This window comes from Paroedura picta, chromosome 17 (assembly GCF_049243985.1).
Source record: "Paroedura picta isolate Pp20150507F chromosome 17, Ppicta_v3.0, whole genome shotgun sequence".
NCBI lineage: Eukaryota > Metazoa > Chordata > Lepidosauria > Squamata > Gekkonidae > Paroedura > Paroedura picta.
Genome location: NC_135385.1, coordinates 23043934 through 23058261, shown reverse-complemented (window position 1 = coordinate 23058261; position 14328 = coordinate 23043934). Strand labels below are relative to the sequence as shown.

The window sequence follows — 14328 nt, the reverse complement described above, 5'->3', positions numbered from 1 at the left end:
GGGAAGTGTCAACCCAGCAACAAACAAGGCAAACACCGTTAGGGAATATTTATTTGTTTATTTATTTTATTCCGCCCATCCCAAGGTAGCATACAAGAGAATAAAAATTATTTAATTTAGATTAAAACAGTTATTTAGGAAAGGGATTGAGAATAAAACAGCTGACATTATAATGCTCCTATGCAGATCTACGATAAGGGCCTCACTTGGAATACCATATACAATTCTGGTCAGTGTATCTCCAAAAGAAGAAGAGTTGGTTTTAATGCCCTGCTTTTCACTGCCCGAAAGTGTCCCAAAGCAGCTTCCAATCGCCTTCCCCTCCTCTGCCCACAACAGACAACCTGTGAGTTAGGTGGGACCGTGAGAGCTCTGAGAGAACTGTGACTGGCCCAGGGTCACCCAGCTGGCTACATGCGGAGGAGGCTTGCAAGACCTGAGCCAAACAGTTGATAGGATGTTTTGGAGGACATGAATTCATAGGGTTGCCCCAAGTTGGAACTGACTGGAGGGCACTTAAAACTCACAGTTGGGGCCATGCTTGTTTCGGGGGCAATTTGCATCCAGATCAAAGACTTTTTGCTTGGCTGTAAACTGTATCTCTTTAGTTTTCCAAAACATCCTGCCAGGGTTTTTATTATAAGTGAAACAAAACGTTACATCTTGGCTAGAAATATCACCGCTGACAGTTTTTAAAAAGAGATTTCATACTGTTCGCTCTGGTAGAGCTGTTTACGGAAACCCTGTTGCCTTCCCATTTCACAGTCCACAAAACCGGCAACAAAGCATATGCGCCGTCTTTGAAAATGTGCTTTGACGGGGTTGCCTTCCGTTTCTGCTTTCGCAGAGCTCGGCAGCTCCCGACAGATTGTCCAAGGCGTTCCAGGATGTTTTTTTTAAAACCAGAGAGATGATATGCTTAATAAAACATCTGCCATGCTGTTGTTAATTAGGAACCGAACAAGTTTGCTATGCAAATGTAAGGAGAACTCATAGCTCCGTATAGAAATATGTTTTTCACGCTGTAGTTGTCAACCGGGGAATGTAAACAGAGCAGCGTCCTGCCATAGGAACCTCAGAAGAGCCCTGCTGCGTCAGACCGGTGGTCCATCCAGTCCAGGATCCTGTCTCTCACAGTGGCCAACAAGTTCCTCCAGAAGGCCAACAACTGGGTGTAGAGGTCCAGGCCCTCATAAGAACATCAGAATTTTAAAAAGCTCATATTATAATGCTCCTGATTCTGGGAAGGCTCAAGGGGGTGGCAGGTGACAGTGGATGAGCGAGAGGGTTGTGAGTGGCCTGCATAGTGCAGGGGGTTGGACTAGATGACCCAGGAGGTCCCTTCCAACTCTAGGATTTTAAAATTCCGTCTAAACATCTGGAAGATGTTCCTGACAAAGCAGTTTCTCAGTGGAACAGGCTTCCTCGGGAGGTGGTGGGTTCTCCATCTTTGGAGATATTTAAGCAGAGGCTGGAGAGCCATCTGACGGAGAGGCTGATTCTGTGAAGGCTCAAGGGGGTGGCAGGTGACAGTGGATGAGCGAGAGGGTTGTGAGTGTCCTGCATAGTGCAGGGGGTTGGACTAGATGACCCAGGAGGTCCCTTCCAACTCTATGATTCTAAGAGCCCTGCTGGATCATACAGATGGTCCAATTTAGCCCGGTATCCTGTCGCACACGGAGAAACTAAATGCCTCTGAATGTATAGAATAGGAAAGTTGCCTCAGTGGAAAATCCATGTGTCCCAAGCAGCCAAACAAAAGGGGGAGAGAGAGAGAGAGAAATGGCCTTCACAATTGCTGGATGATTGAATTAAACAGGAAGTTTTATACGCAGACATGGTGTTTACTTGAGCGGCTTTCACGGAGCACAATAACGCTTGCATTGATATTTCATTCCGGGGTAATCGATGGGTGGGCGCAACGCAAGCTAAATTATGACTAGGAAATGAGCGTTCCGGTGTTTTTATTGAGATTTTCAGCCTGCAAGATGTGATTTGTGAAGATGGCAGGGATCTTACCGGAGTGACAAACAGGTCCTGCCGGGAGCGGGGACCAGAAGGTGCCGCTTGCTCATCTCCTCCTTGCAATATTGGTAGTTGCCGTTTTCTGCTTAGCATAGGTAACGTCAATTTATTATAAAGCGTGTGGAGAAATAGAATGGCAAGCTTTCCAGGGTGCCAGCTCTGAGCTGGGGCATACCTGGAGTTTTTAGGGGCAGAGCCTGGGGAGGGGAAGAACCTCAGCAGAGAGATAATGCTGTAGTGTATCCCCTCAAAGCCAGCCATTTTCTCTAGGGGCAGATCTTGGTCACTTGGAACTCCATTATATCAGTGGGGGGTCTCCCGTTCCCACCTGGAGGTTGGAAACCCAAGCCTTTCAGGAAGAAGGCTAGGTTAGGGTTCCTTAAACACCAACAGGGCTTGGGACCAGGTACCTGAAGGACTGTTTGCCCCCATATGTTCCTAGTAGCCATTGGGGGAGTGAATTAGGGCCTAGAAAGCCCTTCTCCAAATAGGGTTGAGAGTTCCCCTGGAATTACTCATGGGAGATGTGTTTACCCGGAACAGGTCAGAATGCTGGAAATTAACGCAACGTCCCTACATGACCTGGAAGTAACGTAAACATGTTAGGAGACAACATTCTGTTGTTTGGGCAAAAACTCTTTGGTGGGATTGGCTTCTACCATAGAGTTTTGCCCAAAAGTCAGAGCATCACCCCCTGATGTGCCCACATCACTTCCTGGTGACATAGGAATGGCATACTATTTTGTGGCATTCTTCCTTGGAGGGTGTGTGTGTTAATTATGGAGGAGTGAGTGGTTTAAAAGCAGGACCCATGCCATGACCAGGGGGTCTGGCATCCCCATCTCCAAATCCTGGCCTTGAGTCCCTTGTTCTTGGCTTGACTCAGCTGGGGGTGGTTGAACGATGGAAACCCTGAGCTCATGGCAAAATGCAAGAGGAATTCCACCTTCCTTGGGTCTTCTGCACCGCTAGAAATCCGGAGCTGAAGGCTGTTGCCATTGTCAAACTATTTTCCAGCCAGCAACTCCTTCCAAATAAGCTACTGAATTGCACTTGCCCCCTTTGTCCTGGGAAACCTGAAAACGGAAGCCCGATGCAGCTCAAACGGGCGTTAGAAGAAAGGCGAGCATTGCTGCTCCCACGAGGAGGGGCCGAAGGAGGAGATGCTCAGCTGCTGCGGCATGGAGCATGTCCCGAGTCCACGCCAGTGAGCCGTTGTTCGGTTCCGGCTGGACTCCTAGGAGGTGGCACATCAGCGGGTAGATGTGGATGCTGTCAAAAGGCTCAGCCAAATAGCCCTTTCTGAAGTCCGGACCGAAAGCTCGAAAGATGGTCCTCATGTCCGGGTGTCGGTTGTCGAATCCGTGATCTCCTTTGTTGATGTATAAGATGAACCTCTGTTGGGGAGGAAACGATGCAAGTCAATCAACTTCGAAATACTTTCAGGCTGATCCTGGGTTGAATAGGGCTTCAGAGGGTAGCTGCGTTGGCCTCTAGTAGCTCGCCCTGGGGTGTGTGTGTGTGTGCAACCTGTGCTCCTACCTTTCCCCACTCAGTCTGCACTTTGTTGTGTTTTGTTTTTTGTAAAGCCAGAGGTGTGTCTCAGTAAGCCCGCCTCATCAGATCTTGGAAGCCAAACAGGGCCGGCTCTGGCAAGGAATTAAAGATTACTTTGCTGCCAGAGGATGTTGTGATGGCCGCAGAGTGCAGGGGGTTGGACTAGATGACCCATGAGGTCCCTTCCAACTCTAGGAACAAACAGTCTTAAACGGTGTCAGACAGATTAGTGGAGGGTAGGTTACCAGGGCTACTAGTCATGGCGGCTGAGGGGAGCCTCCACGGTCAGAGGCACTAAACCTCTGAATCCCGGAGCCGGGAGGCAACATCAGAGGAAGGCCTTGGCCTCTCTTCCTCTTGCTGTCCCTCCAGAGGAACTGGCTGGCCGCCATGTGAGGCAGGATGCTGGACTAGGTAGGCCACAGGTCTGATGCAGCAGGGTTCTCTTTAGGTTCTTATCAAACCCCTTCTGAATATCTTTGGCCTTGAAAACGTCACAGGATCGCCAGAAGTCACCATGACTAAATACCCACCACTAAATATTATACCCACCGTTTAAGTTGCTCTCAGAGATCCAGGTGTACTTGCACGGAAGAAACAAGCAAACCTGCGTCACCCCAAACTTACCCCGTTGACACTGTACCCAGAATCGCCATAAAGCAGTATGGGGAGAATCCGCTCGTGTTTCGCAAAATGGAAATTTTCTGGGAACTCCTCTTTCTTGTAGACGTTGAGGTGAGGGTGGGCGCCTTTCAAGGCCTGATAGATTTCTTCTTCTTTCCCCGGCTTAGGCAGGATCATTCCGAACCCGCCGTAGTCCAGAATGTCAAACTTCACCACGTCCTTGAATGTAATGTATTTTTTCAACAAGATCTCCTCGACGGCTGGTTGCTTCTTGACGGTGGTCATGCCGTGGTCGGACGTAATGATGACGTTCAGGCTGTCCTGCAGGCCGTGCTTCTTAATGGCTGTCCGCAGGTAGCCGATGGTCCGGTCGATCTGTTCAATGATAACAATCCGCTTTCCCGTTTCCGGGCCGTAGAGGTGGCCGACTTTATCGGGCTCCCCGTAATACAGGGTGACGAAATCGAAGTCTTCGCGGGCGAACCAGCCCATGACGATATCGATGTTCTCCTGCCATTCGGTCTCGTTGCTGTCCGGGTGGGTGAAGGATTCGACCAGGCTCCGGTCAACCGCTTGCCCACTGTAATTGGCACCACCCCCCGGGTAGTGGAAGGAAGCTGTTTTCTTCCCCTAGGGAGAAAAACATAAACGCACAAGAGAAAATTAATTGGGGCATTCTTCATATATACACAAGGTGAAGATCTTGGTTTTTAAAAAAGATCTTTGCAGCCAGCCATTTCCAAGAATCAGTTAGGAGCCTGGCAGGAACTAAAGCCCCTTCTAAGCCCACCCTAAAAACACTGGTGGGCACCAAGACATGACCTGGTGGGGTGCCCATGGGCACTGTGTTGCAGCTCTCTGTGGGGGAATGTTAAAATACCATGTTCCTGCTTCTGGGCCTTAATAAGTGAGATCGCTCTGTAGCTTTGTTTCCATGTGTACATTGCTGCACACAAGGCAGGGTTTCTGAAATAGCACTGCGTCTTTGGAGGACTTGGGCCTCCAGATTTTAACGAGCTCTGCTTGGTCCAAGCCGATTCCTCGATTGTCTCTTTATTTTGGCAGTGAATTGCCAATCCTTAATGGGACTGACCACTTCCGGGAGGCCAGCCTAGATGCCAGTGGGAAATTTTGGGCTGTTCTGCCTTTCCCCCTGCTCCTTGCACGATTTCTTTGATCCACACTTACCCCAGGGGCACAAAAATGCTGCATGTGGAGATGAATCATGCGTCGAGATGTAGGCTTATTATGCATACGGAGTTTACAGCAGTTTTTCCAGAGCTTGACGTCAAATTCGATACCTGCTTTTACACACTGCTGTTTCCCCTCTGGCCTATTTATTCTGCAGCTTCAACCAAAAAAGGCAGCTCTCTTAAGTCAAGGTGGGAGGGTAGCGACATGTGGGAGGGTAGCATCCAAAGTTTGCTTGTTTTTTTAATTTTAAACATTGCTCAATTTCTTTAGTGCCCCATTTATGCATTGCTGGGGAGTTGGAGAAGGAAGATTCGCATCCGCAGCAGCCATTCAGACCTCCCCCCCCCAGTGATTTGAATTGATCGATTCTGAACTTGGTAGGGGAGCAGCTTGGTGAATAAGTTAGCTTGGTCAGAACAGGAGAGCCAAGCTCACATCATCCCCAGTCATCCACAAACTGCTTGCGGCTGGTCCCATGAACTCAGCCTCACCGACTTTGCAGGGTTGTGGTCACGATACAATAGAGAAGACTGAGGTCAAAGCGAGCTGGTATCTGTGAGAAAACAGCTGAGGTGCGATACCCCACTTTTTCAGTTCACACACACACCTTTCCCTTCCTCTCCCCACAACTCTGAGGTCGGTGGGGCTGAGAGAGCTCTGAGAGAACTGGGACTGGCCCAAGGTCACCCAGCTGGCTGCATGCAGAGGAGGCTTGCAAGACCTGAGCAAAGCAGTTGATAGGATGTTTTGAAGGACATGAATTCATAGGGTTGCCCCAAGTTGGAATTGCCTGGAGGGCACTTAAAACGCACAGCTTTCCCCCTGCACCTGTACGAAATTTGTCGAAAGGGGAGCGGGGAAGCAGCGTCCGTCACCCACAAATACTTCAGAGAGCGTTCGGGTTAGTCAAATGAGGCACACCGTAGCGCAATTATTTCTTGTCTCCTGTACCAAATTTAATTCTGGATTGTTAACCCGAAGCTGTAAAGTAATAATGTTCTTAGTGACATTTAAGACACCGTTTTAGGATTGGGGAAAGGTCATAGCTGATTTAAAAACCTTGTTTTGTGAAGGAGGCAAAATGTCCAGACCATGGGGGGCAGGGAGGGGGGGGAGTCAGCCTCGATTTAATAATGATTGAGACATATTGTGGTGCTCGTCAAATTTTTTAGGAAGTGGGCGGGGCCAGGAGGGGGGCTTTCCCCCCAGAAGGATTCTGATTGGCCATTGGATACTTGATTGGCTGGACAGATTTTTTTAAGGTGGTTTTGGCAGCTGCTAGCCTCCCACCACTGCACACTGCTCTTCATTGTGTGACTGGATGCAAGCTATGATGGCTGTTTTGTGGCTGGCTTCACCTCCCACAGCAGCCATGTTGTGGCTGGCTCCGCCTCCTGCAGCAGCCATTTTGTGGCTGTTCCCAACGCCCTGCACCAGAATTCCAAAGGTTCCCTCAGGATCAAAAAATGTGAAGACCCCCAAAGGTGAAGGCTTTTCATCTCACCTACTGTCAGATCCTTTTACCTAGTGATACCAGAACTTGAACCCAGGACTCTCTGCAAGCCAAGCAGATGGTCCACCATAGAGCTCTACCACCTCTGTTTCTCTCCCCGCACCAAAAAAAGAGAACTCTCTCGTCTTGCAATCTCTTGTGAGTCAATTGCAACCGTTGTGCATCGGGCTAGAAGACTCTCTTTGTGTGTGTTTGTGTGGTTCAAACAACACTCATAAAACTTTGTTTTCCCAAAACTTCTGTTGCAAACGCCTCCCAGTTTGGCTGTTTCTCATTAACCCAAGTAGCAGGAGTCACACTGAGGCCGTCTCCAGCTGGGGGTTCTGCCCATTCTTAATTCCAGGCAACAATTTAATAAAGGTCTATAAAAATATAATTACCTAGAAACAAAGGCCATATTTACTGTTTTTGCCTCCCCCGTTTTATTAACCTAATCAACTTTATCGGGGGCTGTGGGCCGGGAATATTAGCAGGGTTCTCTCGTTTAAATTTTTTTTGCGGAGAAACATGATTTCCTGTTATTATTTCCTCTTCCCCTTTTATTGCGGCATTTTACTGATCCTTATTATTCCCAAATGCTTTCCGGTTGCTGGCAGCCTCCTAAAGCCAAGCTTTTACGTCCTCCTCTCTCCTGATCCGCAAGCGTCACTTGGGATAAAGCATTTTTGGGACGGCTCCCGCTTTCTGCGCAAAAGATCGTTCTCCGTCTGACATAAGCTAGATTTAACCTGTACCTGCGTGAGCCTCGTTGAAAATCGGACCGCTCCATGCGGCGTTTGGATTTGCATAACTTTTCCTTCTCTCCGCTTGTATAAGTGCAAAGTAACCTGAATTACATTTCTGATTAAGATGCAGCAGGATTAGCTGCATCCAGGAGGTGGAATGTGGAACTGTCAGATCCCTTTGATTCTCAGCACTCTAGTTTACGTCGGTCTCGCCTCTGTGACCCAGCTGGCCCATTGTTAGTGGTTCTGGAATCTTAGAGGTCCGGGTTCCAGTGTCCACGCTGCTGTCCAGCTCACAGGTGGTTGTGTGGACAAAACGGGAGGGTGGAAGAATAAGCTGGATCTATAGGGTGAATGATTTAACAGCATCGGGGGCATCGGAGATGTGCAGTTTGCATGTTTAGACTGGGAACTTCTCCTTTTTCAAATAATCTCCGAATTGGCTCAGTTGGAGACTCCCTGCTCCCTTGAGCGCTCTTCCCGGCTGCTTTCAGTCCCAGAGGAGAATTTTGAGTCAGTTGGACTGTTAGGTCTATCTCTCTCTTCACAATAAAGTGACCTGGTTCTTTTCAGCGGCCTGCACCGCGCAAATTTGAGAATGTAAACTACTGAATCTAGTAATTACGCCAATAAAGGTATTCTGATCTGATCTGTACATGTAAACTGTGCCAACAGAGAGAACCAACTATCTTGCCTTGAGAGGAGAGAGACAGGAGATACCAATTCTACAGTCCTCAGGCCGCAACTGATCCAGGTACCTGATTTTGCGCTGTGATCCAGAGTGGAAGGACCCCGTTGTCCCACCACTCCGTCTTGTTCTGCGTTGCCTTGTGGCTGTACTTTCTGAGGGTCTCTGGGTTGAACATCATGTTGTGGATCACCCCGTGGTCTTCGATCCAACGGCCTAGGAAGTACAGAAATAAAAAGGCTAAATGAAAGTTTAAAAGCGAGCGTTCACTCATGGCTCCTGCTTCTAGTAGTTTGCAACTTGGCTTACTTATCTCGAGTCATCTGAATCGATCTGCTCTGCAGTCATCTTAGATGTAATGCAGTTGTTGGGGTTTTTTTTTGGGGGGGGGAGTTTGCTTTGAAATGGGAGATGGGCCCCAAGAGGAGAGAAAGGATTGGCTCTCCAGATGTGAACACTTATCACCGCTTTTTAAAATTATAAGTGCATAGTTGATGGCATCCCAGGATTAATTTGTTGCAAAGATCATCTTTATGAACCAATCACGTTGGAAGACTAATTAAATCATTACCTGAAGAGCATATTTACTTTATGGAAACTTGGGTCTTAATGAAGACTATTAATTAAAACCCGTCGGATGGCGGGTAAGCATATCTACCTGTCTGTTTTAATTAATTCCCTGTAAATAATGCATGCATAGAAATCTGAAATTACACTACGAATTTTCAGAAGGGTGTTGAAAGGAGAGGGGGAAAGGATCTCTAATTACAGTCGTACTTTAAAGCTCAGAATCACAGGGTGTTGCATTTACCCAACAGGAAAAGACCTCTGAATGTAAGATTATTTAATTAAAATAGGTTCAGGTGTTCATCTGAAGGAACTGAACTAATTTTGAGCCCTTCAAGGCCAACTAAGTGTCAAGAGGACCTCAAGGAAGAGAAAAAGCTAAAAGGTGAGATGAGCTTGAAGGGACAAATCTTTATTCAAGTGTTCTCACCCTGTTTGCAGGAGGATTCAGGGTGCCAAACAAAATATGAGAACAGGTGCAGCTGAGGCCGATAATACCAACAAAACAGATGCACCCAAAAGCCTTTCCTAATAAAACAACCTGTATGATTCCCTGCTAACTTTCTTTATCAGTGATTGCAGCCAAACTCTGTGAAACCCTCTGAAAGGTAATCCTAGGCAACAACATGGTAAAGAGCTGTAGGGTTGAGTCCCAACGACTCCACATACTGCCAGTTGGGTGACCTTGGGCTATTCACAGTTCTCTCAGAGCTCTCTCAGCTCCACCTACTTGACCGGGTGTCTGTTGTGGGGAGAAGAAAGGTCCTTTGGCACGCCAAACCGAGAACCTGCGGCTGGGCTGAACTGTGTCCCTCCTCTTAATTACAGTTTTCCTTTGTCCAAAAGAGAAACAAGAATTTTCGAGGTCCAAACAACTGGAGTGAGAAATTCGAAACCTTCCTCAGTGTTATTTTTGGCTGCAGGCGCTTTGGATTAATTAATATTGACTCACAGCTTACCTGTTCGCTATCGGAGTTACTGGTCTTCCTGGGCCACGGGAGGCATTGGTAAAGATTACCAATATGTTCCACTTTCCCCCTCTTTGGCCATGTCTGAAGGAGGTCTTGGCAGACGCCAATGAAAAGAGAGCTGCATAAATTTCTTGGGTGCTGCTTCTCTTTGCTTCAGCCTCCCCCCCCTCCCCAAGATATATCTCTTTTACAATTCTTGCGAGCTTACAGACGGATCAATCGCGGACTCCTTTAATTGGACACTAAACTTCAGCCGAGATTTTATCATGGGTTGTGTAAGGTTTATCTCCCTGTATCTGATAAGGTCTTTGGATGCAAATGCTTCCAATTATATATCATCGTCTCTCTAAGGCACTCAGAGGTCAGATTCTATTATGGGTTCCTGTTAACGGCCATTTCACATACGAAACCAGTCTGTCCTGCTTCACTGTCAAAAGGAAGCAAGGGGTTGGCAGAGTTTAAATATTCAAAGAGGGCACAGCGCCAAGCTGCTCGGAAGAAAGGAAACAGTTTTATCTGGAAGAGGAACAATTTTGTGCAGAAAGGGAGGAGAGAGAGAGAGCCCTAACTAACTGTCTAACTGTTGTTCTGTTCTGAACATAAGCAGGGAGGAAGTGTCCTTACACAGGCACTTTGTACAATCTCTAAATTTGGGTTGAATCTCCCCTTGGTGTCACCCAGCGGCAAGTTTAGGCTTGCATTTTTTGGGGGACAGTGATCATTCGCACTCAAGACTCTGTTGATGAATTATTCAAAGAGTTCTAGTGCTGAATGTCACAGGGCTATAATATTGGTAAGGGGATTAGCTGCTACGGGCCCAGGCCAGGTACATCCGTGGCACAACAACTATTCTGGCCCAGAATTGTTGACACCTGAACCCCGCTGTACCTGGATGAGAATCAATGTGGGATGGGACAGCCTGATGTCCACGGACTCACCAGTGATGGTTGTGAAGTGAGACGGCGAAGTCATGGTCACAAACGGAGGGGTGATGTATTTAGCCTTCACGCCTTCCTCCACCAAGCTGTCCAGATTCGGGGTGACGACGTCCTGGTCGTAGTCCCAGCGGAAGCCATCGAAAGAGATCAGCAGGAGTCTGTGTGAGCGCTTTTGCCTCCCATTCTGAGGAACGGGGCTAGAAGCGACCGCGGTGAGGACGATAAACTTCAGCACAAGAGATTTCTGCATCTTCCGTGTTGTGCCGCTGGGCTTCCGGAAGACGGGCGTCCTTATATTGGCCTGTGCTTTTCTTGTGTGCTTTTGTTCTGTCATATCAGAGCAAAGCTCAGCTTAGATAAGAACGCCCCTTGGCTACAGGACTGTTTTCTTCATAGCTTCAGTTTTTATCGAAGATAACCGGGTCAAGCATTACTATGTTGGCCTTCTGTACTCGGAGTGCTCCTTGGGCTCCTTGCTAAAGCATTCTCTCTGTTTTTAATGGAAATTAATATATACTTCCTGTAAGCATTCGGTATAACTAACCATATTATCAACGCAGGCTGAATAAAAGACACACCCCCCCCCCCAAAGGACATGCTTTACTTTCCCAGGGAAGGATAGCCCATTTGGAGCAAATCCAGCCAATGGAATTAGATTTTCTCTGTATCCAGCCGATGGAATTAGACCTCTGCACATGTTGGATAATGCGCTTCCAGTGTGCTTTTGCAGCGGGGTTTTCCTGTGCAAAACAGGAACATCTGCTCATAAACTGCATTGAAAGGGCATTGTTTCATGTGCGGGGAAGGATAACTGGATTCTGGCTGAGACACAGCCGTGCCCTTGGTGAGATGTGGCCGCTCCAAGCCTCGATGACCAGTGCTCCAAGCCTCGATGACCAGTGCACCAAGCAGCCGCCACGCCTGAAGTCAGGTGGCTACGCTAGGAATATGCCGAGCGAGCCTGGGGTGGGGGGAAAGGAGGCTCCACGGCACGTGGGCGAAGGGAAGGTCAGTAATTAAGGCTGTGCCTTGTTCTTAGGAGAGGAGAGTGAAGAAAATTAAACTGCCAACAATGAATAATGAGAAATCTTGGATAGAATTAGCGATGCTGAACTGGGGCTTAATGCTTCCTCCTTTCCTCCTGGAGCCAAAAGTTTTAGCTGAGAGAGAGAGTCAGCAAAGAAGGAGCAGGTAGAGAATCCAAGCCCAAGTAAGCAGAGGCAGGGATTTACAGAGGCATATCTTGCATGTGTCCCTTGGATCATGACTGAGAGGCCAGGTGCAATGTGGCAGGGCAGAAAGATTATCTTGGGAGTTCTGCTTAGCTTCCAAGATCTGTTGTGGTCAGGATTTCCTGGGCTATCCAGGCCAGGGTACCAGGCTGTTTCCTCTCAAATTTAGGTTTGTTTGGGGGCATCTGAATCCATCACAAAAGTGCCTGGAAGGCCAGGAGCCAGAGGTCAGGGAGAATCTTCCAGAGGAAAAGAACTCCTCCGCTGAAAATTCCCTGTTCTCCCTTGTCCTGCAAGTTAACCTTGGATAATTGGTGCGTGCCGGCAAATCTTCCAGTAGATTGTGCTCGATCTCAGGCAAGCCCGTGATGGAGGCTGACCTTAAATGTGATCTCCCCTCTCAAGCTTTCCTTCCGTTTCCTTGTGCAAATTTTGGATGGTTCTTGGAGGTTCCCGGAGGCAGGTCTCACTTTTCAGCGATGATCGATCCGTTTCAAAATAGCCAACCTCGTGCTTAATTATTAACGAGAGGGTCACACCATCGTCCCCGGCAGGAAAAGAGGGTTGGGCACAAGAGGACTTCTCCCTCCCCGCTTGCCTTGGGTGACAAGGGAGCCTGCCCTCAGTCGGGAGGGGTCTGTCCGTCTTGATTGTGTTGTGCATAGATCAAGGCATTTAACCTGTCGCTCTTTGTTAACACCCAGTTCGGTGCCTCTCGCGTCGCGGCGTGCCCAGTTGAATTCAGAGCAAGCCGGAAGGTGAACTTGAGAAAGGGAAGCGCCTTTCCGAGACTGGGTCTCAATGTGGCTCGGGGGTCTTGTTTTGAGACTCAAAAACCTGCCCTGCAGGATGAAGGGCAAGGGCTGCCGTAATGGGGTGCAGCGAGAGTTGCGAAGTCCTTGGTTCGAATCCCGCTGCAGCCACTAAGTGGTTGCCAGACTAGGCCCTTGGCCTTCCTTCTCTCCCATCTGCCATGTGGAAATGATTATTCCGGGGTGGGCGGGAGGGCTGGTTGGACACTGAGCTAGTAGGATGGTTGACTTGAATAGGATTTTGGTCTGGTCCAGCAGGGCTCCTTCCTCTAAGGACTGGCGAGGTAGGATTCAGCCCGAAGGTCTCCTAAATTGCATCCAAATTTTGGGCTCCAGGTGAGAGGCCAGTGAGCCCTCGTACCGATTTCTTCTTCCTCCTCGGGGTCTCCAAGAACAGAAACGGCTTTCAAAGAAAGTCTTTCGAAGGGGATTCTCCGTTGGCCCAGGATGAGAGAATCACTGCTTCTCCCCACCCATCCAAGAAAGCTCACCTGCAATTCATGGCTACGGGGTGTGTGTGTTAAATTTTCAAATTTAAAATAGAGCCAAACGGATCTCTTTAATGCCTTTGACTCTAATCCATTAGCCAGGCCCTTCATGCGTGCGCCATAATCCGAGGCCTGTCCTTTGATGGTGGTGGAGCTCTTTTTATAAATTATTCATACCTCTTCCTTTATATCCCTTCTCCTGGCAGCAGCTGGGGACAAACAAATATTACCGACGTGGCACCGATAAAAAAAAAAAGACAAGAAAAAAATGCATGTATAATCAGTCTTTAAAAATTCTTTATACCCTGCCAAGGTCTCTGCGACGCAGTGGAATACTAAACGGCCCCCAATTCCCTCCAAATGGGAAAGCCCCCCCTTCTCATGAGTGCTGTTGTGCTTTTAATGTTCGCTTCCCCCCCAAAAAATTGATACCCATTTCCAGATGGCATAAACGTGACGGATGCCTTCTGAACCCGATCCAGCGCCCTGCTCCTTCTACGGTGTCCCCCTCTTTCCCCCTGCTCCTTTTCTTTAAATATCAGAATTGCAAATTTTCAAGCACGTTTCCGATTCTGATTTGGCGGTGGGGAATCGAAATCAGTGGGAGGTTTTGGGAAGATGCCTCCGGGCTTTGGAAATCAGGGGGGAAACGAGGCTGACCCTGCTTAGCTTGCCACTTAAGGCCCACCCCAGCAAGGGGCTTTCAAGGTGAGGGAGAAGCAGATTTGGCTGGCCATTGCCTGCCTCTGCAGAGCCTTCCTTGGTGGCCTCCCAAATAACATCCCTGCTTAGCTTACAACTGAAGGTGACCCAGGAGAAGGAGAGATGGTCGTTGTGGCCCTCAGGACCTCCCAACTCCTGCTTGGATGAAAAGGACTCTGAGGTCTGAGTTTCGGCCCATGATGTTGGAGAGCATCCTTCCAGGGCCTCTCCTTTGTTGCTGCAGGCCATTATCTCAAGTAATTCCAGCCTCGAGCCAGCAACTGGACAGCTC

General features: G+C 48.4%; 2 protein-coding genes across 20 annotated transcripts in view; one reads left to right on the top strand and one right to left on the bottom strand.

Moving 5' to 3' along the window:
* Window positions 1-14328, top strand: part of RBFOX1 (RNA binding fox-1 homolog 1) — an 832795-nt gene that overhangs the window by 1970 nt on the left and 816497 nt on the right. The window lies entirely within an intron of this gene.
* LOC143827157 (ectonucleotide pyrophosphatase/phosphodiesterase family member 7-like) lies at window positions 1948-11119 on the bottom strand. The gene is made up of 4 exons (XM_077316504.1): window positions 10803-11119; window positions 8397-8542; window positions 4210-4836; window positions 1948-3422 (listed from the first exon to the last, which is right to left on the bottom strand). The coding sequence occupies exons 1-4, from the start codon at window positions 11050-11052 to the stop codon at window positions 3126-3128; spliced, it is 1320 nt and encodes a 439-aa protein (XP_077172619.1). The 5' UTR covers window positions 11053-11119; the 3' UTR covers window positions 1948-3125.